General features: G+C 50.3%; 2 protein-coding genes across 16 annotated transcripts; both read right to left on the bottom strand.

The window, feature by feature from the left end:
• Positions 1 to 223: 223 nt before the first annotated feature.
• Positions 224 to 15,769, bottom strand: SMIM11 (small integral membrane protein 11). Of its 5 annotated transcripts, XM_074533782.1 has the most exons (6): positions 15,624 to 15,769; positions 14,180 to 14,241; positions 12,365 to 12,471; positions 9,312 to 9,400; positions 7,947 to 8,126; positions 224 to 6,479 (listed from the first exon to the last, which is right to left on the bottom strand). In XM_074533782.1, exons 4-5 carry the CDS (start codon positions 9,330 to 9,332, stop codon positions 7,959 to 7,961), a joined length of 189 nt encoding a protein of 62 aa, XP_074389883.1. In that variant the 5' UTR covers positions 9,333 to 9,400; positions 12,365 to 12,471; positions 14,180 to 14,241; positions 15,624 to 15,769; the 3' UTR covers positions 224 to 6,479; positions 7,947 to 7,958. The 5 variants fall into 5 exon arrangements, with proteins under 5 accessions (XP_074389883.1, XP_074389874.1, XP_074389856.1 ...); XM_074533773.1 differs by lacking the exon at positions 12,365 to 12,471 and having other exon boundaries at positions 15,624 to 15,767; XM_074533755.1 differs by lacking the exons at positions 12,365 to 12,471; positions 14,180 to 14,241; positions 15,624 to 15,769 and adding exons at positions 11,989 to 12,202; positions 14,010 to 14,149.
• Positions 15,770 to 17,460: 1,691 nt separating this feature from the next.
• Positions 17,461 to 25,052, bottom strand: KCNE2 (potassium voltage-gated channel subfamily E regulatory subunit 2). Of its 11 annotated transcripts, XM_074533802.1 has the most exons (8): positions 24,826 to 24,990; positions 23,092 to 23,225; positions 21,781 to 21,863; positions 21,182 to 21,247; positions 20,859 to 21,022; positions 20,671 to 20,813; positions 18,385 to 18,470; positions 17,461 to 18,285 (listed from the first exon to the last, which is right to left on the bottom strand). In XM_074533802.1, exon 8 carries the CDS (start codon positions 18,266 to 18,268, stop codon positions 17,891 to 17,893), a length of 378 nt encoding a protein of 125 aa, XP_074389903.1. In that variant the 5' UTR covers positions 18,269 to 18,285; positions 18,385 to 18,470; positions 20,671 to 20,813; positions 20,859 to 21,022; positions 21,182 to 21,247; positions 21,781 to 21,863; positions 23,092 to 23,225; positions 24,826 to 24,990; the 3' UTR covers positions 17,461 to 17,890. The 11 variants fall into 11 exon arrangements, 10 of the variants coding, with proteins under 10 accessions (XP_074389903.1, XP_074389916.1, XP_074389897.1 ...); XM_074533815.1 differs by lacking the exon at positions 23,092 to 23,225 and having other exon boundaries at positions 17,461 to 18,282; positions 24,826 to 24,992; XM_074533796.1 differs by lacking the exon at positions 23,092 to 23,225.
• Between the last annotated feature and the right edge of the window lie 262 nt (positions 25,053 to 25,314).

The following is a 25,314-nucleotide window of genomic DNA, read 5'->3' as shown; positions in this document are numbered from 1 at the left end:
GCACTGGAAGGGTTCAGGAGGAGTCTGGATGTGGCCTTGGGGACAGGGTTTGGGCTGATGCTGGATGTCCATGGAAGTCTCTCGGTGATTTTGTGACTCTGGGATTTGCCTTTAGCCACAAAGGAGCATCCCAGGTGTCCCTCTCCAGCAGGAATGAAGGACAGGGCATCCTGATGTGGTCTCTGACCTTCAGCCATGGAGTTACTGGGATATTTAGACAGGGTTTTAGCAGATATGGATATTTTGGGGCAGCCTGGGAGGATCCCTCTGGACACAGCCAGCACAGCACCAGCTCAGCTGTTCCTGTGATCCTGTGGGGAAAGATGGGCTCAGACAAAGCCAAAGGGTCACACTGGGGATCACACACCAAATGGGGCTCAGACAAACCCACAGGGTCATACCAGGGGATCAAACACCAAATGGAGCCTCACGATCTCTCAAGAAACCAAAACACCCCAAGGGTTGGCCCACTCAGCACTCAAAGACCCCAAAGGATGCAAGAATTGATCCATAAGAAAGAAGCAATGCCAAAGGGTTTCCTCAGGTATAAAGAAAACCCAGCCTGGGCAGGGCAAGGCATCCAAAGGGCAGAGTTTGTTTCTTGCAGATGATGCAGGGGAACAATGGAATGTTGGGAGGAAAAGGGATCAAGTGCACTGAGACCCCCTCTGAAGGGAAATGTCTGGGGGAGATTGTCACAGATATCTTTTATGGGAAATCCTTTCCTTAGGATTTTTCCTCTGAGAAGCTGGGAGGCCTCAGGAACAAAATGGAAACATTGATTATCTGCTGCTGTGGAATGCAACAGGTGCATCTGGGATTGGTCTCATGTGGTTGTTTCTGATTAATGGCCAATCACAATCAGCTGGCTCGGACAGAGAGCCGAGCCACAAACCTTTGTTATCATTCTTTGCTATTCTGTTCTTAGCCAGCCTTCTGATGAAATCCTTTCTTCTATTATTTTAGTATGGTTTTAATGTGATATATATCATAAAATAATAAATCAAACCTTCTGAAACATGGAGTCAGATCCTCGTCTCTTCCCTCAACCAAAAACCCCTGTGAACACGGTCACAGGAGATCATCACTGACACCAATCCTCTGCTGTTCAGGAGAATCACAGAATCACTCAGGTGGGACAAGGTTCCAAACCACGGCACAGGGACAGCACCAGGGAGGGATTTAGGTTGGGTTTCAGGGCAAGGTTCTTGCCCAGAGGGTGCTGGCACTGCCCAGGGAATGGGCACGGCCCCGAGGCTGCCACAGCTCCAGGAGCTGCCAGGGATGCCCAGGCTGGGCTTGGTGGGCTCTGGGCAGGGCAGGGCTGGCACTGGGGGGTCCCTTCCCACTCAGCAATTCCATCATTATTATTATTCCATGAGATCAGGAGCATTTTGCTTGGCATTAGTCTCCATTCCAGAGCAATATTAAGGTTTCCACCTTTCCTGCCCAAGACATTTGTCTGCTCCTCCTCCTCCTCCTGTTTGATCATTCCCACCCTGTGTGTCCCTGGGCCCTCCCTGCTCTCCAGACTCAGCAAAGCCTGAGCTCAGTGACCTTCAGGGGGACACTGGGACTGGCATTGTTCAGGGAATCTCTGGTGTCAGGAACAGCTGGTGGAAGAGAGGGCTTGAGGGAGGGATAAATTTCTCATTTTGGCAGTGATTTCTCAGCTTGGGAACTTCCAGGCTCCTTTCTGATCCCTGGGGGTTTATTCCCACTCAGGAATCCCATGGCTCAGTCCCATCAAGGCCAGCACTGCTGGATGCTCAGCAAGCTCCAGCAGAGGGAAGATTTCAGCCTTGTTCACATCTCAGATGTGATTTGGGATAATTCCACCTCTTGGCTTTTTTTATATATTTTTTTCACATCTCCCTTCAGCTCCCGGACAGAGCATTACAGGAAGGAATCTCTGTGTGTGTTTCGATGATCCTAAGATGGTTCCCTATGGCATCTGCTCCCCAAAAACCCATCAGGAATTCCAGGAAGGAGCTGCTCCTGCCTTGTCTTAAAAATTGTCAGGATGTGGGATTAAATGGAAGGGGAAAAAGCAAAGTTCTCAATCTCCTGGGTCAGCAGAGCTGGACAGAGCTCCAGGAGTGCTGGAACAACATTCAAGGGGGAAAACTGGGACAGGAGGCTGGACAGGAGTGTTGGAATAACATTCCCAGGGAAAAACTGGGATTGTTGGGGGGTCTAGGCAGAACTGGATGATCCCTGTGGGTCCTTCCCACTCAGGATGTTCCAACTCCCTCATGTGAGGTCCATCAGCTCCCCATTAGCCATGAAGGCTGAGGTTAATAATAGTTAATGAATATTAGCTAATTAACTATGTCATATGTGCTATAATTAGAGGATGCACCAAGTTAAAGCAATGCTGCCACGACTGGAGCTGGGATCCCAGGGAACTGAAGGATTCTCCCCCACACAGAACATCTGCAGAGCAGGAAAAAGCAGGTGGAATTGCTGATTCCCAAGAGGAAAAGCAGGGAGGGAAATGTTGGGATCCCTGTTTGGATGTTGGATGCCTTGGGATGCTGCTCAGGGAGCTCTGCCTCCCTCCAGCCCCAGCCTGGGGTGATTCTGGCACAAGTCTCAGACTAAAAGCTTTCAGTGGGACTAAAATTAAGCTGAGCTTATCTCAGCTAAAGTCTAATGACAAAACTACCCTGTTTAAGGTTCATATTTTCATTTTAAGACTTCAGAAGGCCCAGAGCCCTGAGTTCCCTATGCCAGCAGCCTCTTGATTCACCTCAGAACCTGGCAGAGTTTGGTTTGCTTCCCCTAACATCCCAACAGCTCCTTTCCTGATCCCTCCACAGGGATTGCAGCTTTTGTTTAAACCCACACAGCCTTCATGTGAATAAAAGAAACCCTAGAGGTGCAAACATTGGAAATTCAGAGGCCAGTTTTTAATTTTACTCTTTTTATTTTGTGTCTTCAACACTTGGCACTGGTGACAATGGCAATACCAGAAACACAGAGCTGTGCAAGGGAGGCACAGCCTGAACCCTGCTTTGGAAAAGAGGAATTTTATGGAACTGGGGAGGAGGAGAGACCCTGTGCTCTGTAGGCACCACAGTGACCTGGCTCGTTTTTTGGGATGGGAATATTTCCAAGGGTTCCTGAGCAGATCCTCTGGTGTTGATGTGGGCCCTGGGGACAGCCTTTGGGCTGATGGTGGCACTGGATGATCCTGGAGGGCTCTTCCCACCCTGATGATTCTGGGACACACCAAGCACTCCAAGGCCCTCTATCCTTGCTGCCTCTTCTTTCTCACAAATGAAACCGAACTGAATCATCTTTTCCTCTTTTAAACGTGCTTTTGACCATAAAATCCTTTCTGCGTACAAGGAAGGCCTGGAGGTGGCCCTGAGTGCTCTGGGCTGGGGACAAGGTGCCCATGGGGCACAGCTGGCACTCCATGGGCTGGCAGGGCTGTGCCAGCCCCAGGGATTTAAGGATTCTTTCAGAATTCCAGGCCCTCAGCTGCTCTCTGAAGGAGGAACTGCAGCAAAGCTGAGCTGCTATCTCCCTCCAGTGTCAGCAGATTTTTCTTGTTCAAGATGTGGCACAAGGGACTCCCAAAGGTGAAATCACCTGGGAGCTGGGAAAGCACAGCTCAAAGTCCCCATGAACAGCAGGGAACAGCCATGGGTCTGTTTGGGAAGGGAGAGGATGGGAACAGCCATGGATCAGTGTGGGGACAGGACTGGTAACAGCCATGGATCTGTTTGGGGACAGGACTGGGAACAGCCATGGATCTGTTTGGGAAGGGACAGGATGGGAACAGCCATGGCTCAGTTTGGGAAGGGACAGGATGGGAACAGCCATGGATCAGTGTGGGGACAGGACTGCACAAGACCTTCTCTTATCCTGGAAATTGTTGGATATCCCCCATCCCAAACTCTGATGTTACACTGAAATTTAGGAATGCCTCAAGCAGGAGGAAGGCAGGGCTGGGTGGGATATTGGGAGGAAATTCCTGGCTGGGATGGAATTCCCAGAGCAGTGGGGCTGCCCCTGCATCCCTGGCAGTGCCCAAGGCCAGGCTGGACACTGGGGACAGTGGGAGGTGTCCCTGCCATGGCAGGGGTGGCACTGGGTGATCCTTAAAATCCTTTTCACCCCAAACCACTCTGGGACTCTGGGATTCTAAAAATCAGGCTGGAGTAGATTTGAAGTCTTTTACCTGCAAAGGTTCTTCTGATTTGGCTGCAGAGAATCTGCAGGAATTTGCAGGATTTCTGAGGAGACTCCTCACAGCTCCTTCCCCCATATTCAGGGGCAAAAAAATGAGCTTAAATTCCTTTCTTGCACACCTTTGGCAGGGGCGAATTTAAGCCACACTTGATTGCTTTGGGTGCTAAATGGTGCCCACTGACTTTGGTGGTAAATGGGGCTGCAAAGGGAGATTGTGATTTGGGCTCACAAGACAGTAGTTGAAAAGCTAAAAAAATCCTCATCATTTTAATTTTTTTTTTCTACAAAAATCTGCTCTGGACAGCCTAAACACTCCAGACTGGGGCAAATATCCAAAAATATCCAGTGAGTGCACAGAGCCAAGCCCCTGGTGTCAGCAGAGCAGGGAGATTTGGGGCAGAACTCCTGAGTTTCCCTCAGGGAGGTGGGCATAGGCTGTGCCACCCCAGGAAACGAATTCAACCTCCCCAGTTCACCTTGGCATGCATTTCTCCAGGATCCAGGGCATTTCTCCACGATCGAGGGCATTTCTCGGGGATCCAGGCCATTTCTCCAGGATCCAGGGCATTTCTGTAGATCCAGGGCATTTCTGTAGGATCCAGCAGGGTATTGCACCGCAGGACGTTTCTCTGGCCTGGGAATGCCTTTCTGCACTGCTTTTGTTCTCCAGTCTCCAAGGAGACAGCAGGAAAAGGGAGATTTGAACATCCCTGCACTTCCAGGGAGCTCCCTGAGCATCCCCAGTGCTCCCTGCTCAGGTGAGGGCTGAGCTCAGGGCTTTCTTCCCTCCTCTCCCCACTGCACTGGAAAAATTCTGCTTCTCTTTAACTCCCAGAAGGGTCTAGGAAGTGTTTTGGAATGGAAATGGGGATGTGAAGGTCCCTGAGGCACTGCCACACCTGAGCCTTTATTGTTGTTTCTCTAATTCTCTGTTAGGAACCTAAATCTGCCCTGGAGCCAGGCTGGGAGAGCTGGGAGTGTCCAGGAGATGGAGAAGCTGCAGGGAGAGCTCAGAGCCCCTGAAGGGGCTCCAGGAGAGCTGCAGAGGGACTGGGGACAAGGATGGAGGGACAGCACCCAGGGAATGGCTTCAAAGTAGGATCTGATGGCATCTTGGGGATGAGGAATTGTTTCCTGGCAGGGTGGGCAGGCCCTGGGATGGAATTCCATCCCTGGATCCCTGGCAGTGCCCAAGTTCAGGTTGGACACTGGGGCTGGAGCAGCCTGGGACAGTGGGAGGTGTCCCTGCCATGGCAGGGGTGGAACAAGGTGATTTTTGATGTTTTTTTTGGTGATTTTAACTTCCAACTTCTTCCAACCCAAACCATTCCAGGACTCCATGCCCAAGATCTCCAGAGGCAGGAACAGCTGCCCCAGGCTGAGCAGAGAACAGGGAACCAAAGAGATTTTTTTTAGGATAAAATTCCTGCCATGAAACCCCTCCTGTGATCCCCATGGGCCCAAGGTGTTGGGAATTTAGCTGCTAAGGACTGGAAAAGTACAAAACTGCGGCTAATTCCAAGTCCTGCACCTGCACAGATAGCAGTGTCCTTGGGCCTGGCTGTGGTAGGATAACAAATAGTGAAAGAGAGATGAGAAAAGAGAGATGGAACCCCTAAGGAATGAGGAAGAGTTCATGGCATAGTTTAACCAATAGATTGCTTGGCTTACAGAATATTCATAAGCTTATTATTTGCTGTATAAGTGTTTGATACTTTCTTCAATAAACTGGAATTTGCTTATCACTCATATTGAGTGTCTGAGTCTCCCCTCACCACAAATGGCTCGACCCCCGACAAAGGCCCTCATCATTTCTCTGTGACACCAAGGAATGCTGGATGCACCAGGAGCCTGGAGCTGCTCCTCTCCCAGGATTGCCCTCCTGATTCCAGGCAGGTCCCACAGCCTGGCCCTTGCAGGAGGCAGCTGCAAAAGCTGCACTGAGCCCTCTCCCCTTCCTTCTGCCTCTCCTTGGAGCCTCCCAGGATGCATCCAGAGCATTTTTCTCCTCCATTTTTCCCTTCTCCTCTTCCATCCCAGCCACCTCCTTGCAGCTGATCCTTCCCAAGTGCCTCCCCTGCAGCTCCAATCCTTTGAGGAAGCAGCACCCACGTTTATTTTTTAAACAAAGACATTTTTTTTTATTGCATAAATAGAGGCTCAGCTGCTTTGTACATATAAAAACAGAGATAATTTAAGTGTCACTCTGAGGTTACCCATCCTTCTTTTCCAGGAAGGCTTCATCCTGCTGGGAGGGGAATCCAAGGGTGAGGAACCTGCAGGGTGGGGACAGAGCAGTGAGAAGAGCAGGGACAGGAGCTCCTGTGTTCACAGAGCACCTCTGGAGCTCTTCCCAGCTCCATGGGGGAATTCCTCCCTCTGAATCCGAGTTTAGCAAGGACAGGGCAGCTCTGGGGAGTGGGAAGGGAATTTCTGTGGAATCAGAGAGGTTTTAACACCAAGGGTGGTGTCACCTGCTGGGCACTGAGGGTTTGTGTGGTGATCCTGGAGCTGTGGGGTTTGCCAAACAGAATTCCCTGGGATAAAACTGCACAGAACCCCAGAATCCAGGGCTGGTTTGGGTTAGAGGGATCTTAAAGCTCATCCCATCCATGGGCAGGGACATTGCCCACTACCCCAGGCTGCTCCCAGCCCTAAACAACCTTTCCTTTGCCAGGGAAGTGCCCAAAATCTGCCCCAAAGCCAAGTCCTGAACCTGCTGGAAGCATGAAAAACCCCTTTGGTTTTGCTGGGGTTTTTTTTGTTGTTTCATTTTTGTTGTTTTGCTGGGTTGTTTTGTTGTTTCGTTTTTGGTATTTTTGTGTGTAAATAGAAAAAAACTTTGTTCCCATGGTTATTCCCAGGGCCTCATTCCTAGGCACCATTCCCAATCCTTGGGAATAAAGGGAATAAAAGAGTGGCAGGGTGGAAATAAAACTGAGGAAAGATTTGAAGTGTCTTTAGATGGGAGGGGATGACCTCAGAAAGGGAAAGAAGATTTTATTTCAATCAAGAACAACATGACATCAAACTCCCACTGAGCTTCCAAAGGGCAGGCAGGAATAGAATTCCCATTTTGCTGCAGAACAGGGAGAAGTGAAGCAAACTGCTCCAAAAATGACAAGCAAGGCAGGGAATAGAATCCAAGCAGCAGGCAGGACTCACTCTGCTCATGGATCTGCTCCAAGAATGCAGGGATTGCTTCAGCTTTGGCAACAGAGGGGAGGAACTCAGGAATTTCAGAATGAAAATCCCAAATTTAGGGAATTTTGTCATGTTCATTTTGCTCTTTCAAGCAGAAAAATGTGCATTTTTCTCAGGGAATTCTACATGGTGGATGTTCCACAGCAGAACCTGTCCCTTTGGGAATTCCAGGTGTGGGATTTGCCCTTTCCAGCTAACCCCTCCCCAAGCTGCAATGATTTCACTCCTCTAGAAATGGGCAGATTATTTATTTTCTCTCTTTATTTTGTGCCTTCAAGCCCAGAGCTCTGATTGCAGCATCCTGCCTGCCTGCTCCCCTGCAGTTATTCCCAATTTATCCCTCTCTTTGTGCACCAGGCAGATAAAACCAGAGAGGGAACACTGTGCTCAAACATCCTCAAACAGGACAGTGGCTCATGCAAGTCCCACAGAAAATGAGACAGCAAATCCCTGAAACATCCCAAGAGCTCATTTTGGGATCCAAAATCCAACTCAATCCCACTGGGATTAACAATGTCCATGCCCAATCAATTCCACACCTGAGGCACTCTTCACTCATCCTTCTTCTCTGCTTCTGCTTTCAGTTTCTCCTCACGTTCCCTCTTCAGTTTCTCCTCAATTTTATTGCTCTGGTACATTTTGACTCCAGCAAAGGCCAAGCAAAGGATCAATGTTTTAGCTGCCAAAATGTACATCAGCAGTGGGAAGTTCTCCAGAGCCTGCAATGCCAAAGAATCTGTTTAGGCACTTCTGGAACACTTGGACAATTAAAATTTAACTTATAGGGATGCTCTGTATCATCCATTCCAATATTAATGCTCCTCTCTCATCATGGTTTTTTATTTGTGTGGGAAATTAAACCAGGCAGAGCAACAAAGCAAAAAAAAAAACAAAACCTTTCCCTCAAGTCCTGAACTCCTTTTGCTCATTTTCCAGCAATATTTGCACCATCTGGAGCTGAAAAAAGGGAAAAGCTGGGTATTTTAGGGAAATTGTGCAAGTGGAAAAGCTGCTGAAGAATCCTCACAGGTGAAGGATCCCTGGGGATCAGCTCTCAGATGGGATCCCCAAAAACACCCCAGGAAATCTTAACTCACAGCAATTCTGCAATGAACCTGCTGAGGAATAGAAGGGGCAGATAAATGACTTGAAACTGGGAGAAAAGGGAAAAATCCAAGGATTGCTGAATGCCTGGAGTTGCACAGACTGTTTCAATGCTGTAAAAATATAAACTTGGAGAGGAAACTGCAATGGAAATGGGTGGTGGGCACTGAGCAGCCGCCCAGGGATGGGGTTGGGTTGTTGGGGTCTGGACTGGGTGGTCCCTGTGGTCGCTTCCCAGCAGGATATTCCAAAGTTCTGTGCTAAATCTGAACTTGGAACTCCCCCTGTTCCCTCAGGATCTCCCAGGGCTGTCAGGACACATCAAAGCTCTGAATTGAGGCCAAGCCTTGTGACCCTACACCAGCAGGGAGCTTGGAAACAGCACCAGGCTCTGTCCATGTCCCCACAGCCACAGAGGCAGCAGCTCTGCAAACCCAGGGCAGGGGGAAATTTGATGTAATGAGCTCAAATTGTTAATTACAGAGTCCTGGGATGGTTTGGGCTGGAAGGGATTTCAGAGTTCATCCAGATCCATGGCAGGGACACCTCCCACTGTCCCCAGGGTCCAGCCTGGCCTTGGGCACTGCCAGGGATGCAGGGATGGAATTCCATGCCAGCCCTGCCCACCCTGCCAGGGAACAATTCCTCATTGCCAAGATCCCACCCAAGCCATGGAAAGAGGAGAAATCCCTGATTTGGAAATCCTCCCCTGGGAGAGGAACCATCAGATCCCACCCAACACATCCCCATGGAAGGAGCAGCAGTCCCTGCTTTGCTATGGGAACCTGCCCCAGCCTCACCTGCCAGTTGAAGGCCACCATCTCAGCTGTGGGCAGCCTCAGGACCGGGGGGGTCACACTCCTGGAGGCACAGGGCAGGGCAGGAGCATCTGGGAGACACAGAAAACAAAGCAGAATGAACTCTTGGAAAATGGAAAAAAAAAAAAAAAAAGCAGAATTAACTCTTGGAGAAGTGGAAACAAAACAGAATGAACACTTGCAGAAATGAGAAACAAAAGCAGAATGAATTCTTGGAGAAATGGAAACCAAAGCAGAATTAACTCTTGGAGAAATGGAAAATAAAGCAGAATGAACTCTTGGAGAAATGGGAAATAAAGCAGAATGAACTCTTGCAGAAATGAGAAATAAAAGCAGAATGAACTCTTGGAGAAATGGAAACCAAAGCAGAATTAACTGTTGGAGAAATGGAAATCAAAGCAGAATTAACTCTTGCAGAAATGGGAAATAAAAACAGAAGTAACTCTTGGAGAAATAAAAACCAAAGCAGAATGAACTCTTGGAGAAATGGAAAACAAAGCAGAATGAACTCTTGGAGAAATGAAAATAAAGCAGAATTAACTCTTGCAGAAATGAAAAACCAAGCAGAATGAACTCTTGGAGAAATGGAAAACCAAGCAGAATGAACTCTTGGAGAAATGGAAATCAAAGCAGAATTAACTCTTGCAGAAATGGGAAATAAAGCAGAATGGACTCCTGGAGAAACAGAAATGGAAGGAGAATTAGGCAAGCTGCTAACTGCCCCCCTGCCTGGGAGGGCTCATGCCAGCAGTCCCAGTGAGCTCAGGGACAGGGCAGTGACAGGGCAGTGACAGGGCAGTGACAGAGCAGGGACAGAGCAGGGACAGAGCAGGGACAGAGCAGGACAGGGCAGGGACAGGGCAGGGACAGGGCAGGGACAGGGCAGGGACAGAGCAGGGACAGGGCAGGGACAGGGCAGGGACAGGGCAGGGACAGGGCAGTGACAGAGCAGGGACAGGGCAGTGACAGGGCAGTGACAGAGCAGGGACGGGGCAGTGACAGGGCAGTGACAGAGCAGGGACAGGGCAGTGACAGAGCAGGGACAGAGCAGGGACAGGGCAGTGACAGGGCAGTGACAGGGCAGTGACAGGGCAGTGACAGGGCAGGGACAGGGCAGGGACAGGGCAGGGACAGGGCAGGACAGGGCAGTGACAGGGCAGTGACAGGGCAGTGACAGAGCAGGGACAGGGCAGTGACAGAGCAGGGACAGAGCAGGGACAGAGCAGGGACAGAGCAGGGACAGAGCAGGACAGGGCAGGGACAGGGCAGTGACAGAGCAGGACAGGGCAGTGACAGAGCAGGGACAGGGCAGGGACAGGGCAGGGACAGGGCAGTGACAGGGCAGGGACAGGGCAGTGACAGGGCAGGACAGGGCAGTGACAGGGCAGGACAGGGCAGGACAGGGCAGGACAGGGCAGGACAGGGCAGTGACAGAGCAGGGACAGAGCAGGGACAGAGCAGGGACAGGGCAGTGACAGGGCAGTGACAGAGCAGGGACAGGGCAGTGACAGAGCAGGGACAGAGCAGGGACAGGGCAGTGACAGGGCAGGGACAGGGCAGGGACAGGGCAGGACAGGGCAGTGACAGGGCAGGGACAGGGCAGGGACAGGGCAGGGACAGGGCAGTGACAGAGCAGGACAGGGCAGGACAGGGCAGGGACAGGGCAGGGACAGGGCAGTGACAGGGCAGTGACAGGGCAGTGACAGAGCAGGGACAGAGCAGGGACGGGGCAGTGACAGGGCAGTGACAGAGCAGGGACAGAGCAGGGACAGGGCAGTGACAGAGCAGGGACAGGGCAGGGACAGGGCAGGGACAGGGCAGTGACAGGGCAGTGACAGGGCAGGGACAGAGCAGGGACAGGGCAGTGACAGGGCAGTGACAGGGCAGCGACAGGGCAGCGACAGGGCAGGACAGGGCAGTGACAGAGCAGGGACAGGGCAGGGACAGGGCAGTGACAGAGCAGGACAGGGCAGGACAGGGCAGGACAGGGCAGGGACAGGGCAGTGACAGGGCAGTGACAGGGCAGTGACAGAGCAGGGACGGGGCAGTGACAGGGCAGTGACAGAGCAGGGACAGAGCAGGGACAGGGCAGTGACAGAGCAGGGACAGAGCAGGGACAGAGCAGGGACAGGGCAGGGACAGGGCAGGGACAGGGCAGTGACAGGGCAGTGACAGGGCAGTGACAGAGCAGGGACAGGGCAGTGACAGGGCAGTGACAGGGCAGTGACAGGGCAGCGACAGGGCAGCGACAGGGCAGTGACAGAGCAGGGACAGGGCAGGGACAGGGCAGGGACAGGGCAGTGACAGGGCAGCGACAGGGCAGCGACAGGGCAGGACAGGGCAGTGACAGAGCAGGGACAGGGCAGGGCAGCTGCTGGGGCTGCCATTGCACACCCTGGCAGCTGCCCATGGAGAACATGGAAAGCAGGGCTGGCTGTGCTGGCCCTGCCTGCCCCTGCTGGACTGAGGGACACTCAGGAGCTGCCCTGGGGCTTCCCTGAGGGTTCCCAAGCCCACCTGCTCTGTTTGGAGCCTCAACATTGAGTGAGTCCTCTAATTTCTCAATCCCCTGTGATTGATAAATTGAATTCTCCACACTAACAGTTTATAAATATCGAGGTGAGCAAAGCAAGCAGTCCGTGGAGCCCTGAGTGCTCACCAAGCATTGCAGAGCTGAACTGCTGAGATGAAAAGGCAGCAGCATACACAGCACTGCCCTGGGCTCTCTGCTCAGCTCCTGGAATCCAAATGAACCCCTGGAGGCCTTTTCTGTCCATGGAGCAAGAGTGGCAAAGCAGGAGAGAACACTCCAGCACTGTGAAAAGCTGGGCTGAATAAATCAGCACCACAGCAGAGAGCAGCTGCTGAGCTCCCTGCAGAAATTAAATGTTCTTGCAGCTCAGTTTCTGGGGAGATTTTCTAATTTCTCCAGCCAGAGCACCCTCTCCTCTCCTTTTCTCCTTTTCCCTCTCACCCTGCTGAGACCTCTCTGGAAACATTCCCACTTCTCCAGAGTGACCAAGACCCAGCTGTACCAACGCCCTGGAGTGGCAGCCACCAGCAAATTCCTGTCCATCAGTCACGGTTCCTGTGCTGATCCTGTTGTGCAGCTCCTTCTCCTGCTGAGGAGATGTCAGGGTGGCTGTGAACAGCCACTGCTGTTACACCTCCAAGGAAATGTAGCTTCACTTCATGGAATCATGGCAGGGACACCTCCCACTGTCCCCAGTGTCCAGCCTGGCCTTGGGCACTGCCAGGGATGGAATTCCATGCCAGCCCTGCCCACCCTGCCAGGGAACAATTCCTCATTGCCCAGATCCCACCCAGCCCTGCCCTCCTTCAGCCTGAGGCCATTCCCTGTGTGCTGTCCCTGCATCCCTTACCCAAAGTCTCTTTCCATGTTTGCTGTAATCCCAGCGTGTTTCCCATCCTGCTGCTCTGTCCCCACGGTGTCCAGTGCAGTGGGAATGTCACTGCTCCCTCCAATCCAGGCTGACTTCCCACATCCCACCATCCTCCCCTGGCTTTTCCAGCCCCCCTTTTGATCCCAGCCCTCATAAAATCCAGTGGAAACCTCAGGATTGATAAAAAGCAGCACAGGGCAGGGAGAACACAGTGGGAAGAGGGGAGAAAGTGGGGAAAGGGGAGGATTTGAAAGCCCAGAGCCAGGTTGGACACTGGGGCTGGGAGCAGCCTGGGATTAGAGAAAGGTGCCCCTGCCCATGGATGGGCTTTGAAATCCCTTCCAATCCAAACCTTTCCAGGATTCCCTTCACACTTAAAAACCACCACTTGTGAGCACTGAGGTCATCAGTGCAAGAGCACAAAGCCCCAACGCTGCTTTTTCAAGGCTGGGATATCTTAAATCAACAGCTGGAATGGAGTGTTTGCCCTTCCTGAGGAGATAAGGCACAGAAAGGAGCAGGGCACACATCCACAGGCAGGCATTGTTCCCTGCCCAGGGAAATGCCAGGGCTGGGCCCCACACAAGGGCACTGCTCCCTGCATCCCTCAGCTGCCCCTTGTGCAGCATGGGAGCAGGGACAGCAGCAGGGATTCCCTGGCAGGTGCTCCAGAGCTGGGATCAAACAGCCCCAGGCTGGCAGGGATTCCCTGGCACTGCACTAACAGCTCCCCCCTGCAGTTTTATGCAGCCCCACATTTCTCTTCACAGAGAAAAGCAAGGCACAGTTCTTCCCAAGAATATTTCTGGGTTTCGCATTCTCTGAACCTCAGAGAAAGGGAAAAACATTCTTATTATTTGCTGTGCCTGTGTTTGTGCAAAAGCAGAATGAAGCATGGAGATTGTTTACCCACAGTGATGGGGTTTGGTTTCCTTGGCCTGTCAGGGCCAGGTGTGTGTGTGAGGACTGTTGGGTGACAGTCACAGATTCTGGGCAGTGTGTGCAGGGTTGAGGGCTTGGCAGATTCAGTTTTAGATGTACAGAATAATATATAATAATAAAAAAGCCAAAATAATAAAAGATTATGATGATAATAATAATTATTATTTATATTATTTATATTATATTATATTATATCATATTATATTATATTATATTATATTATATTATATTATATTATATTATATTATATTAATAATAATAAGTATTAATATAATATAATATAATATAATATAATATAATATAATATAATATAATATAATATAATATAACTCACCAAGGCCAGGCTGGATGGGACTCTGGAGGTGTCCCTACTCATGGCAGGCTTGGAATGACATGATCTTTAAGGTCCCTTCCAACCCACACCTGATTCTGATTTTGGATCAACTCAAGGTTCCAACTCAAGCTACATCAAAACAACCGAAAAAACCATCAAGATCTTCATACCTGATGAAGCAGAAATTAAAATATGAGTGATTCCTCTGGCAGCTCCTCACATACTCCAAACTCTGGAAAACAGGAACACAGTAGATGGGATGTTTCATTCACATTGGCCGGATTAAGATCAAACCAAACCCAGAAATGCCAGGGGCACATCAGACCCTTCCACCATGGCATCACAAAGATGGTCCCAAAATTGGAGCCCCTCTGCTCTGGGAAGAGGCTGGAGAACTGGGATTGTCCAGCCTGGAGAAGGGACAATTCCAGGGACACCTTAGCGCCTCTTCCAGTGCTGAAAAGGAGTGAGAGGGACTTTTTATATGGGCAGAGATTGCCAAGACAAGGGGCAATGGTTTTAGACTGCCAGAGGGCAGGGATGGATGGGATATTGGGAATTAGGGAGGGTGGGCAGACAATTCCCTGGATCCCAGCCCAGCTCTGTCCTGGGCTGGAGCAGAAGGAAGGGATTGAGGAACAAGGAGAGAGGTGGAAAGCAAGAAAAGCAGGGGGTGCAGAGCAAGGAATGGGGCTGGAGAGCAAGGAAGGGTGGGCTGGAGAGAAAGGAGGGATACTGGAGAACAAGGAATGGATGCTGGAGAGAAGGGAGGGATACTGGAGAACAAGGAATGGATGCTGGAGAGAAGGGAGGGATACTGGAGAACAAGAAATGGATGCTGGAGAGAAGGGAGGGATACTGGAGAACAAGGAATGGGGACTGGAGAACAAGGAATGGGGGCTGGAGAACAAGGAGGGGGAAAGGCAGGGAGCCGAGAACAAGAATGGGGGGCCTGGAGAGGAAGGAAGGCGATGGAGAACCAGGAAAGGGGGCTGGTGAACAAGGAGAGAAAGGTGGATATCAAGTGAAGGGGCTGGAGAGCAAGGAAGGGGGGCTGGAGAACAAGAAATGGGGGCTGCAGAGTAAGGGGAGAATAAGGAGGGGGAGGCTGAAGGGAAAGGCAAGGAGTGGAGAACAAGAATACAGGGCCTGGAAAGGAAGAAAGGCGATGGAATACTAGGAAAGGGAGCTGGTAAACAAGGAGGGAAAGGCGAATATCAAGTAACGGGGCTGGAGAACAACGGAACAAGGGGACTGAGAGCAAGGGCGGCTGGAGGGCAAAGAGGGGCTGGAAATGGAGGAAAGCGGGGTGAGCAACACGGAAGGGACTGGAGAGAGGGAAGGGAGGGTAGATTAGCCAGGAGGGGGGTTGGAGAGAAAGGACGAGGCCTGGAGGGCAAGGAGGCGGTGGAGAAGGGACAGGGGAAGGCCGGGGAGGGCAGGGCAGACAGCGGGCCCGGCCCCGCGGAGCGGCCGAGGCTGCGGGGAGCAGAGCGCTCGGGGCCGGCGGCGATGCGGGCCGGGGTCCGCCGGAGCCCCGCGGGGCCGTGAGGGGAGAGAAAGGAAGAAGGAAGCGAAGGAAGGAGGAAAGGAAGGGGCCCAGGCCGGTCCTACCTGCGGGCGGCCATGGCAGCGGGGGCGGCGCTCCCTCACGGAGCTCCCGGCAGCGGCAGCGCCGGGCCCGGCCGGGGCCGCTCCGCCCGCTCGGCTGCCGCGCTGGGCATGGTGGGGCCCCGCTTTTCCCCCTCAAATTTAACAGTTCTGCCATAAAACAGCTCCTGCAGGGACCGTGGAGCGGTCCCGGAGACCCCCGTGCCCCCAGCTGGGGATTGGGATATGGTTGGGATTGGGTCCCTGTGCCCCACAGGTGATTTCCCACCTGCAGAGCTGCCCCAGTGCAGGGAGGAGCTGGAGCTGCTGCAGAGCCCAGAGGAGGCTCCAGGATGGGCAGAGGGATGGAGCAGCTCTGCTGGCAGGAAAGGCTGGCACAGCTGGCATTGCTCACCTGCACAGGAGAAGCTTTGGGCTAAGCTCAGGGCGGCCTTGCAGGGCCTGGAGGAGCCCCAGGAAAGCTGGAGAGAGACAATTGCCAGGGGATGCAGGGACAGCACACAGGGAATGGCCTCAAACTGAAAAAGTACAAGTTTAGGTCAGATATTAGGAACAATTTCCTCCCGGGAGGGTGGGCAGGCCCTGGCACAGGGTGTCCCTGGATCCCTGGCAGTGCCCAAGGCCAGGTTGGACACTGGGGCTGGGAGCAGCCTGGATATCTTCCACTATCCCAGACTGCTCCAAGCCCTGTCCAGCCTGGCCTTAAACATTTGCAGGAATGTGGAGTCCACGTCCTGTCTGTGGGCACCCTGTGTCAGGCCCTCACCACCCTCACACTAAAGAATTTCTTCTTAACATCTGACATAAACCTGCCCTCCTTCAATTTAAGGCCATTTCCCCGTGTCCTGTCAATACATTTCTATGCGAGAAGTCCCTCTGCAGCTCTCCTGGAGCCCCTCCAGGCCCTGCCAGGGGCTCTGAGCTCTCCCTGGAGTTTCTCCTGTCCAGGTGAGCCCCCCCAGCTCTCCCAGCAGCTCCGCCTTTGTCTGGTGATGATCCAGGGGCAGCTCTGCAGGTCAGGTCTCACACGAGCAGAGAAGACAATCCCTTCCTCCAGCCTGCTGCTTGTGCTTCTTTTGCACCTCCAGCACATCTACAGAGTGGTGGCATCAGCTCAAATCTCCAAATCTGTGTCCAAGACAAGCCACAGGCTCCCAAAGAAAAGAAGCTCTTTGTCATTTATTATTTAACACGAGCGAAAATAGGAATCAGATCACTAAAAGGAAGTTGGGAGTGAGTGTGTGCAGGTATCAGGTCCCTCCTGTGATTCATTCCTGTGAAAAATGCCTATTTTCTGATTGGCTTTTCGCAAATATTCAAATGAATGTTATATGTGTTGTGTTAGAAAGTAATGCTGTATTAATTCTCTTAAGCAGTGTGTTAAATATAGTTTTAGGCTATAAAAAATGTTCAAATAGAAACCATGCTATGTAAGATACTTTTTTTTAAAGAAAGGGCTTGCAGTGAGACAGCAGCCACAGGACACCTGAATCTTTCAGAGAAAAAGAATTTATTACGCCATTATCACAAGAAATGAACTTCTTCCCACCTCAAAGGGGCTGCTAGGATTTAGAGGAAGAGATGACCAGACAGAATCCTGTGTTTGAATGGAATTTATGCGTCATGGATGTGCTGTATGAATATGGAACAGGTTATTGTTTTTAAGGGTTAATCCTCTGTTAACGTGGGTCCTTTTTTGGGCTTGTGATGCCAAGAAAAAGGTACCTGGACTGTCTGTAATTCTTTGTTTTTATTGTCTCATATTGTCCTAATTCAAACTGTCCAAATTATTATTACTCTAATTGTATTGCTATTTTTATAACCATTTTATTACTATTAAACTTTTAAAATTTTAAAAACAAGTGATTGGTGTTTTTCACAATTCCCTAATTGCTTCTTCAGTCAATGCGTGGAGATTGGAGAATTTTCTGGATATTTTCAGGTTATTTTTTAAGTGGTTTTAAGTCACACAGTTTGGATCTAGATTGGCACTTTTGACCAGCACTAATTCACAGTTATTCTGAGGTGGGAACATCCAGATCTGCTTGTGGATTTAAAAATGCTCAAATAATCAAGTTTTCCCTGTCATGGCTTTATTTTCCCAAATTTTTCTTGGACTTTCACAGGAACCATGACATTGATTTCCTCAGGACTCCATTGTCCATTGACCTGTGTGTAAATTGAATCAACACTTGCACAGCTCTTTGGAATTCCAGTGAGTTCCCTCTGTGTGGCTCCACGAATCCCTCACTGCTGGCGTTCCCAGAAAGTCAGGGGGACTCTGGACTTGTTTTATCCCTTGCCCCCAGGTTTTCATGGACCACACACTTGAGATCTTCTGGGTTCAGCACCTGGTTCTTGTACTTCTCCCCCCAGTCCTCCACGATGTACTGGTGGTAGGGATCATTGGAGTGCTCCCTCCTCTTGGATTTCACAGTGCTCACCAGGATGGCCACAATGATGAAGGAGAACATCCCAATCATCACCATCAGGTACAGGATAACGTAGTCAAAGTTTTCAGCAGCCACCTCAGCCTGCAGTTTGTCCGTTGCTTCTGTCATGTTCCTCCTCCAGCTGTTCATGTAATTGAGGAAGGTTTCCTTGAAAATATCTTCCACTGCCCAAGTGAAGTTCTGCATCTTGGTCATCCTTGCCAATTATGCTGCTAAAGACAAGAAAATATTCTTTTTAATCAGATGTCTGCATTAAAAGAGTTGGTTTGGAGTATTTTGTTGGTGTTATGTCAATTATCTGGTAACATCACCTTCTCACTCTTGAAGGTGCAGCTTTAGCTCAGCTGAGAATCCCCGTCTCTGAGTAGTTCAGTATGTCCAGAAACCCAAGGAGGTCCTGCTCACAATCATGGAATGGTTTGGGCTGGAAGGGACTTTAAAACCACCCAGTGCCACCCCTGCCATGGCAGGGACACCTCCCACTGTCCCAGGCTGCTCCAATGTCCCCAGTGTCCAGCCTGTCCTTGGGCATTGCCAGGGATGCAGGGATGGAATTCCATCCCAGCCCTGCCCACCCTGCCAGGGAACAATTCCTCATTGCCAAGATCCCACCCAGCCCTGCCCTCTGGCACTGGCAGCCATTCCCTGGGTGCTGTCCCTGCATCCCCTGGCAATTGTCTCTCTCCAGCTTTCCTGGGGCTCCTCCAGGCCCTGCAAGGCCGCCCTGAGCTCAGCCCAAAGCTTCTCCTGTGCAGGTGAGCAATGCCAGCTGTGCCAGCCTTTCCTGCCAGCAGAGCTGCTCCATCCCTCTGCCCATCCTGGAGCCCACTCAGGTCCCTTTGCTCTGGGGACACTTTGGTGAAGGCCCCCATGGCCCTGGCACAGCGTTTGTGGCACTGTCCCTTCCCTACGGAGGGGAATCCACAAGGGAGGAAGGATTGCTCCTGAGGACAAGACAAAGCCATGGGAGGGACAGGGAGGCTGAGACTCCATCCCTGGAGTGGCCTCAGGGGAAGAGACACTGCCTGGTACTGCAAAGCCATGTTTGATCTCATTTATCCCAAAATTCAGATCCCAGTGCTGCTCAGACCCCATGAATCAGGTGTGTGTCCCACAGGAGGAAAACTGCCCTCCAGAATTCCTTCCCACACAGATCCCATTCCCACCTGATCCCATTCCCACACAGATCCCATTCCCACCTGATCCCATTCTGATGAGAGCCATTCCCACCTGATCCTATTCCCACCAGAGCCATTCCTACCTGATCCCATTCCCACATAGATCCCATTCCCACCTGATCCCATTCTCACCAGATCCCATTCCCACATAGATCCCATTCTGACCAGAGCCATTCCCACCCAGATCCCTTTCCCACACACATCCCTTTCCCACACAGATCCCATTCCCATACTGATTCCATTCCCATACAAATCCCAATCCCACCAGAGCCATTCTTACCAGTTCCCATTCCCACCCAGATCCCATTCCCACCAGATCTCTTTCCCGCATGGATCCTGTTCCCACACAGATCCCACTCCCACCAGATTCCATTCCCATCTTATCCCATTCCCACACAGATCCCATTTCCACCCAGATCCCATTCTGACCAGATCCCATTCCCACATGGATCCCATTCCCACCCAATCCCATTCCCACCCAGATCCCATTCCCACCTGATCCCATTCTCACCAGATCCCATTCCCACACAGATCCCATTCCCACCAGATCTCATTCCCACCCAGATCCCATTCTGACCAGAGCCATTCCCACCCAGATCCCATTCCCACCTGATCCCATTCCCACCTGATCCCATTCCCACCCAGATCCCATTCCCACCTGATCCCATTCTCACCAGATCCCATTCTCACCAGATCCCATTCCCACACAGATCCCATTCCCACACAGATCCCATTCCCATTCAAATCCCAATCCCACCAGAGCTATTCCTACCTGATCCCATTCCCACACGATCCCATTCCCACCCAGATCCCATTCTGACCAGATCCCATTCCTATCCAATCCCATTCCCACACAGATCCCATTCCCACACAGATCCCATTCCCACATGGATCCCATTCCCACCTGATCCCATTCCCACCTGATCTCATTCCCACAAAGATCCCATTCCCAAATGGATCCCATTCCCACATGGATCCCATTCCCACCCAGGCTGTCCCACTTTAATGTGAGCAATTCCTTCATCTCTCCAGACCAGCCAAGCCCTAAAACCCATGGAAATCTTTCCCCCAAATCCCTTTGTTCCCAGTCCCGTCCTCAAGAACAAGGAGTTGGCTGCATCCAAGGGGAAGAGGCACTGAATTTTCATTGCTAATAAAAATTTGGGATGTGTTCCAATTCAGGAATTCAGGAATTCAGCCTTTGTGCACACAGGGATTCAGGTACACGTACAGGAGGATCCCTCTGCAGTTACTCCCTCACACATGCTCAAATATAGAGGATAAAGGTAATTAATGAAACTAAATGAGAAAATACAAATACAAATTGCCTTTACTCTCTAAAACCTGCTTTTTTCCTTGGTTTCCATCAAAAATTGCTATTATTTTTCAGGAGAAAATAGACTTGTAACAGCAGCTTACCTTTGCTGTGTCCTTCCCTAAGGAGATTCAGGATTTTCCAGCTCCACTGGATAATGGGGTGAAACTCCCCAGAAAGAGCAGGGATGTCTTTAAGGAGCCTGCACGAGGCTGGGAGCAGGTGCCTGTGAAATAAGTGCCTTGCACTGCACTTATGTTTATATTAAATTAAAAGCTAAATCTAATCTCACCTGGAAAGTCAAATATTGGCTGACAGCTTGCATCAGTCATGCTGTCGGATCTGGGACTGAGCCTTTGTGCTGCCTGCTGCAAGTGCAGATATTGGAAAAGAGCTTTTCTGGGGATAAACGGCTGCAGCTCCATTCTTGGGGAGTCACAAGAGTAAAGATGAGCTCTGTAAAATAATTATAATATTAAGAATTACTAGAGGAGAATTCTTGACAAGCCCTGGCACAGGGTGCCCAGAGCAGCTGTGGCACTTCCAGGATGCCAGGATGGGGCTTGGAGCAAGCTGGGACAGTGGAATGGGATCATCTTTGAGGTCTCTTCCAACCTGAATCATTCCATGTTCCTACCAGCAGCACCAGCAGTGATGAGAACAATGATTTCCTTTGCTGATCTGGGCACAAGAAGTGAGCACTGAGCAGTCAGGCTGCTCAATACCCTAAGTTTGAGTTCCCTTCCCTTCCCTTCCCTTCCCTTCCCTTCCCTTCCCTTCCCTTCCCTTCCCTTCCCTTCCCTTCCCTTCCCTTCCCAAACCTTCCCAAACCTTCCCAAACCTTCCCAAACCTTCCCTTCCCAAACCTTCCCTTCCTAAACCTTTCCAAACCTTCCCTTCCCAAACCTCCCCTTTCCTCTTTTCCCTTTTCCCTTTTCCCTTTTCCCTTTTCCCTTTTCCCTTTTTTTTCCTTTCCCCTTTTCCTTTCCCCTTTTTTTCCCTTCCCCTTTCCCCCTTTTGTTCCTTTTCCCCTTTTTTTCCTTTCCCTTTTTTTCCTTTCCCTTTTTTTTCCTTTCCCCCTTTTTTCCCCTTTTTTTCCTTTCCCCTTTTCCCCTTCTGTTCCTTTTCCCCTTTCCACCTTTTGTTCCTTTCCCCCCTTTTTTCTTTCCCTTTTTTTCCTTTCCCCTTTTCCTTTCCCCTTTTCACTTCCATACCCTAGCTGCAGAAATAAATCCTCGGAGCTCTGCTCTGTGGGCACCTCACTCGTGTGCTGGAGCAGGAAAAGGCAAAAAACTTCCTAAAAAACCCCCAGAAAACCAAACCAAAAGAGAAGGTAAAAAAAAGGAGAATGAATGAGAGTTGTCTTTCTTTCTGGCAAGCAGCAGATGCTGACACCTCTGAGAGGCTCTGAGACACCTGAGGAGTTTGTTCAGAGAAATGAAACCACATCAGGAGCATCAGCAGCAGCTCCTGCTCTGCTGGGGACATCCAAGGAGGGGGATTGTGGTGGGATCGGGGGGCAAAAGGCTCCCCAGGCACTTGGGCTGGGACTAAAAAACCAGATTTTCATCTTACAGCCAGTCCTGCCTAAGAAATGCCATCTTTGAGGGGCAGGAAGGCAGCATGGAGTGATCCCAAATCCACAGCGCACCCCAGAGGGAGGGAGATCTGCTCCTGGTGTGGAAAATGCTGATCCCTGAGGAAACCCTGCTGCTGCCACCCTTGTCATGGTCACTGCAACGTCCTGGAGATGTTCCTAGCAGGAAACCTCCCAGCACGGGGATCAGCTGCTGGCAGCATTTCCTCCTGATCCCACACTTCTCCTGGCAGGTTCCCTTGGCTTTGCCCCCAAAGAGCTTCTGTGTGCTCTGAGGAACCCCTGAGGCACCTCTGTGACATTCCCTGGCTGCTCCCAGCTGGGTGAAGGCACTTGGAGCTCTTTTGTCTGGCTATGGAAATGAGGAAGGAGCCTGGAAGTTCCCAAGTTGAGAAATCACTGCCAAAATGAGAAATTTATCCCTCCCTCAAGCCCTCTCTTCCACCAGCTGTTCCTGACACCAGAGATTCCCTGAACAATGCCAGTCCCAGTGTCCCCCTGAAGGTCACTGAGCTCAGGCTTTGCTGAGTCTGGAGAGCAGGGAGGGCCCAGGGACACACAGGGTGGGAATGATCAAACAGGAGGAGGAGGAGGAGCAGACAAATGTCTTGGGCAGGAAAGGTGGAAACCTTAATATTGCTCTGGAATGGAGACTAATGCCAAGCAAAATGCTCCTGATCTCATGGAATAATAATAATGATGGAATTGCTGAGTGGGAAGGGACCCCCCAGTGCCAGCCCTGCCCTGCCCAGAGCCCACCAAGCCCAGCCTGGGCATCCCTGGCAGCTCCTGGAGCTGTGGCAGCCTCGGGGCCGTGCCCATTCCCTGGGCAGTGCCAGCACCCTCTGGGCAAGAACCTTGCCCTAAAACCCAACCTAAATCCCTCCCTGGTGCTGTCCCTGTGCCGTGGTTTGGAACCTTTTCCCACCTGAGTGATTCTGTGATTCTCCTGAATAGCAGAGGATTGGTATCAGTGATGATCCCCAGACATTTCCCTTCAGAGGGGGTCTCAGTGCACTTGATCCCTTTTCCTCCCAACATTCCATTGTTCCCCTGCATCATCTGCAAGAAACAAACTCTGCCCTTTGGATGCCTTGCCCTGCCCAGGCTGGGTTTTCTTTATACCTGAGGAAACCCTTTGGCATTGCTTCTTTCTTATGGATCAATTCTTGCATCCTTTGGGGTCTCTGAGTGCTGAGTGGGCCAACCCTTGGGGTATTTTGGTTTCTTGAGAGATCGTGAGGCTCCATTTGGTGTTTGATCCCCTGGTATGACCCTTCGGGTTTGTCTGAGCCCCATTTGGTGTTTGATCCCCTGGTGTGACCCTGTGGGTTTGTCTGAGCCCCATTTGGTGTTTGATTCCCTCTTGTGACCCTTTGGCTTTGTCTGAGCCCCATTTGGTGTGTGATCCCCAGTGTGACCCTTTGGCTTTGTCTGAGCCCCATTTGGTGTGTGATCCCCAGTGTGACCCTGTGGGTTTGTCTGAGCCCCATTTGGTGTGTGATCCCCAGTGTGACCCTGTGGGTTTGTCTGAGCCCATCTTTCCCCACAGGATCACAGGAACAGCTGAGCTGCTGCAGTGCTGGCTGTGTCCAGAGGGATCCTCTCAGGCTGCCCCAAAATATCCATATCTGCTAAAACCCTGTCTAAATATCCCAGTAACTCCATGGCTGAAGGTCAGAGACCACATCAGGATGCCCTGTCCTTCATTCCTGCTGGAGAGGGACACCTGGGATGCTCCTTTGTGGCTAAAGGCAAATCCCAGAGTCACAGAATCACTGCAAGACTTCCATGGGCATCCAGCATCAGCCCAAACCCTGTCCCCAAGGCCACATCCAGACTCCTCCTGAACCCTTCCAGTGCCTCCATCACCTCCCTGAGCAGCTCATCCCAAGGCCTGACCACTCTGTGAGGGAAAAAATTGTTTGTAATCCCTAATCTGAGCCTCCCCTGGTGCAATTTTTTCCCTTAGTTTTGGAATCTGAAATGCAACGAACTTTCAGAACTAAAAAAAAAGTACTTATAAAAATAAACAAGAGATTAAAACTCAATACTATAAGTTTATGTGTCATAACATAATTAACAAAAATAGCTTACACTGTAATATAAATCCATAAAACAAAATATTTAAAGATTAGGTAAATACATAAATACCCTTATTAAAAGTGTTTTATGAATCAATAATTCCTTAAAAAGTCTTATAACTAAAAATTTTGTAACCTTCTAAACCATATTATAACAACATAAGCAAAACTCACCCTTCCTACCTATGTAAAAGCAAAAAAAAACCAAAACAAAAACACATCATCAAAGACAACTCCCAAATTGTAAAAAAATCCCTTCTCTAACTTATTCCCACAATCTAAATAATGTAATAATATAATTATTATATTATTACAGTAATATATTATTATATTATATTATATTATATTATATTATATTATATTATATTATATTATATTATATTATATATTTAGATTTTATAGATATATATATTATAATTAATTTAATATAATATAATGTAATAGAATATAATATATTTATAATATTATATAATATATTATAATTATAATATAATTTTAATTCCTGAATTGGAACATATCCCAACTCCCCACAAATAAATGATCACACTTAGGACATGGCAGAAGAGAAGTTGCTGCACCTTCCTGTCCGGGAGGTGGGGAGAGCAAGGAGATCCTGCCAAGGAAAGCTGTGCTGCAGGGATGGAGAAACGGGAGGCAGGAGGAGGCTGCAGTGCCCAGCTTTGCTGCCCAGCTTTGTTGCCATGGTTTTATGTGGTGCTGTTGCAAAAGCTGCAGGGGATAAATGAGGGTGTTGGCTGCACAGAGCCCTGAAGTGGAAAAGCAAACACGGATATTTCTGGCTGGGAAGAGCAGATGTGACGCCTGAAATGCTCAGGTGTGTGTGTGTCCCTCAGAAAGGAAGAAAAACGAGGTGTCCACACTGATCCCTCTGAAATATGGGGGGTTCCCCATTCTTTCAGCTCTAATTAAAATATTGGTGCTGCAGCTGAACTGGAACAGCCTGCGGGGACCTGAGGGCAACCTCTGCTCAAAACATCCTGGGAGGGGCAAAGAGAATCACTGACAGCAGCATTGGCTGGGGGTTTGGGGGTTTGGGTTTGTTTAAT

This window comes from Zonotrichia albicollis, chromosome 2 (genome assembly GCF_047830755.1).
Source record: "Zonotrichia albicollis isolate bZonAlb1 chromosome 2, bZonAlb1.hap1, whole genome shotgun sequence".
NCBI lineage: Eukaryota > Metazoa > Chordata > Aves > Passeriformes > Passerellidae > Zonotrichia > Zonotrichia albicollis.
Note: the sequence above shows the minus strand (reverse complement) of the source record. Positions and strands in the feature narration are given on the sequence as shown.

What these genes read in the sequence shown, in the direction of transcription:
- KCNE2 (XM_074533815.1), bottom strand. Translation starts at nt 18,268, where the DNA reads ATGACCAAGATGCAGAACTTCACTTGGGCAGTGGAAGATATTTTCAAG.
- SMIM11 (XM_074533755.1), bottom strand. Translation starts at nt 14,051, where the DNA reads ATGAGTAGGGACACCTCCAGAGTCCCATCCAGCCTGGCCTTG. An exon ending in GTTCAGCTCTGCAATGCTTG is followed by an intron (nt 9,401 to 11,988) that starts GTGAGCACTCAG and finishes TGTGTCTCCCAG; the next exon opens with ATGCTCCTGCCCTGCCCTGT. An exon ending in TGGTGGCCTTCAACTGGCAG is followed by an intron (nt 8,127 to 9,311) that starts GTGAGGCTGGGG and finishes TTGGCATTGCAG; the next exon opens with GCTCTGGAGAACTTCCCACT.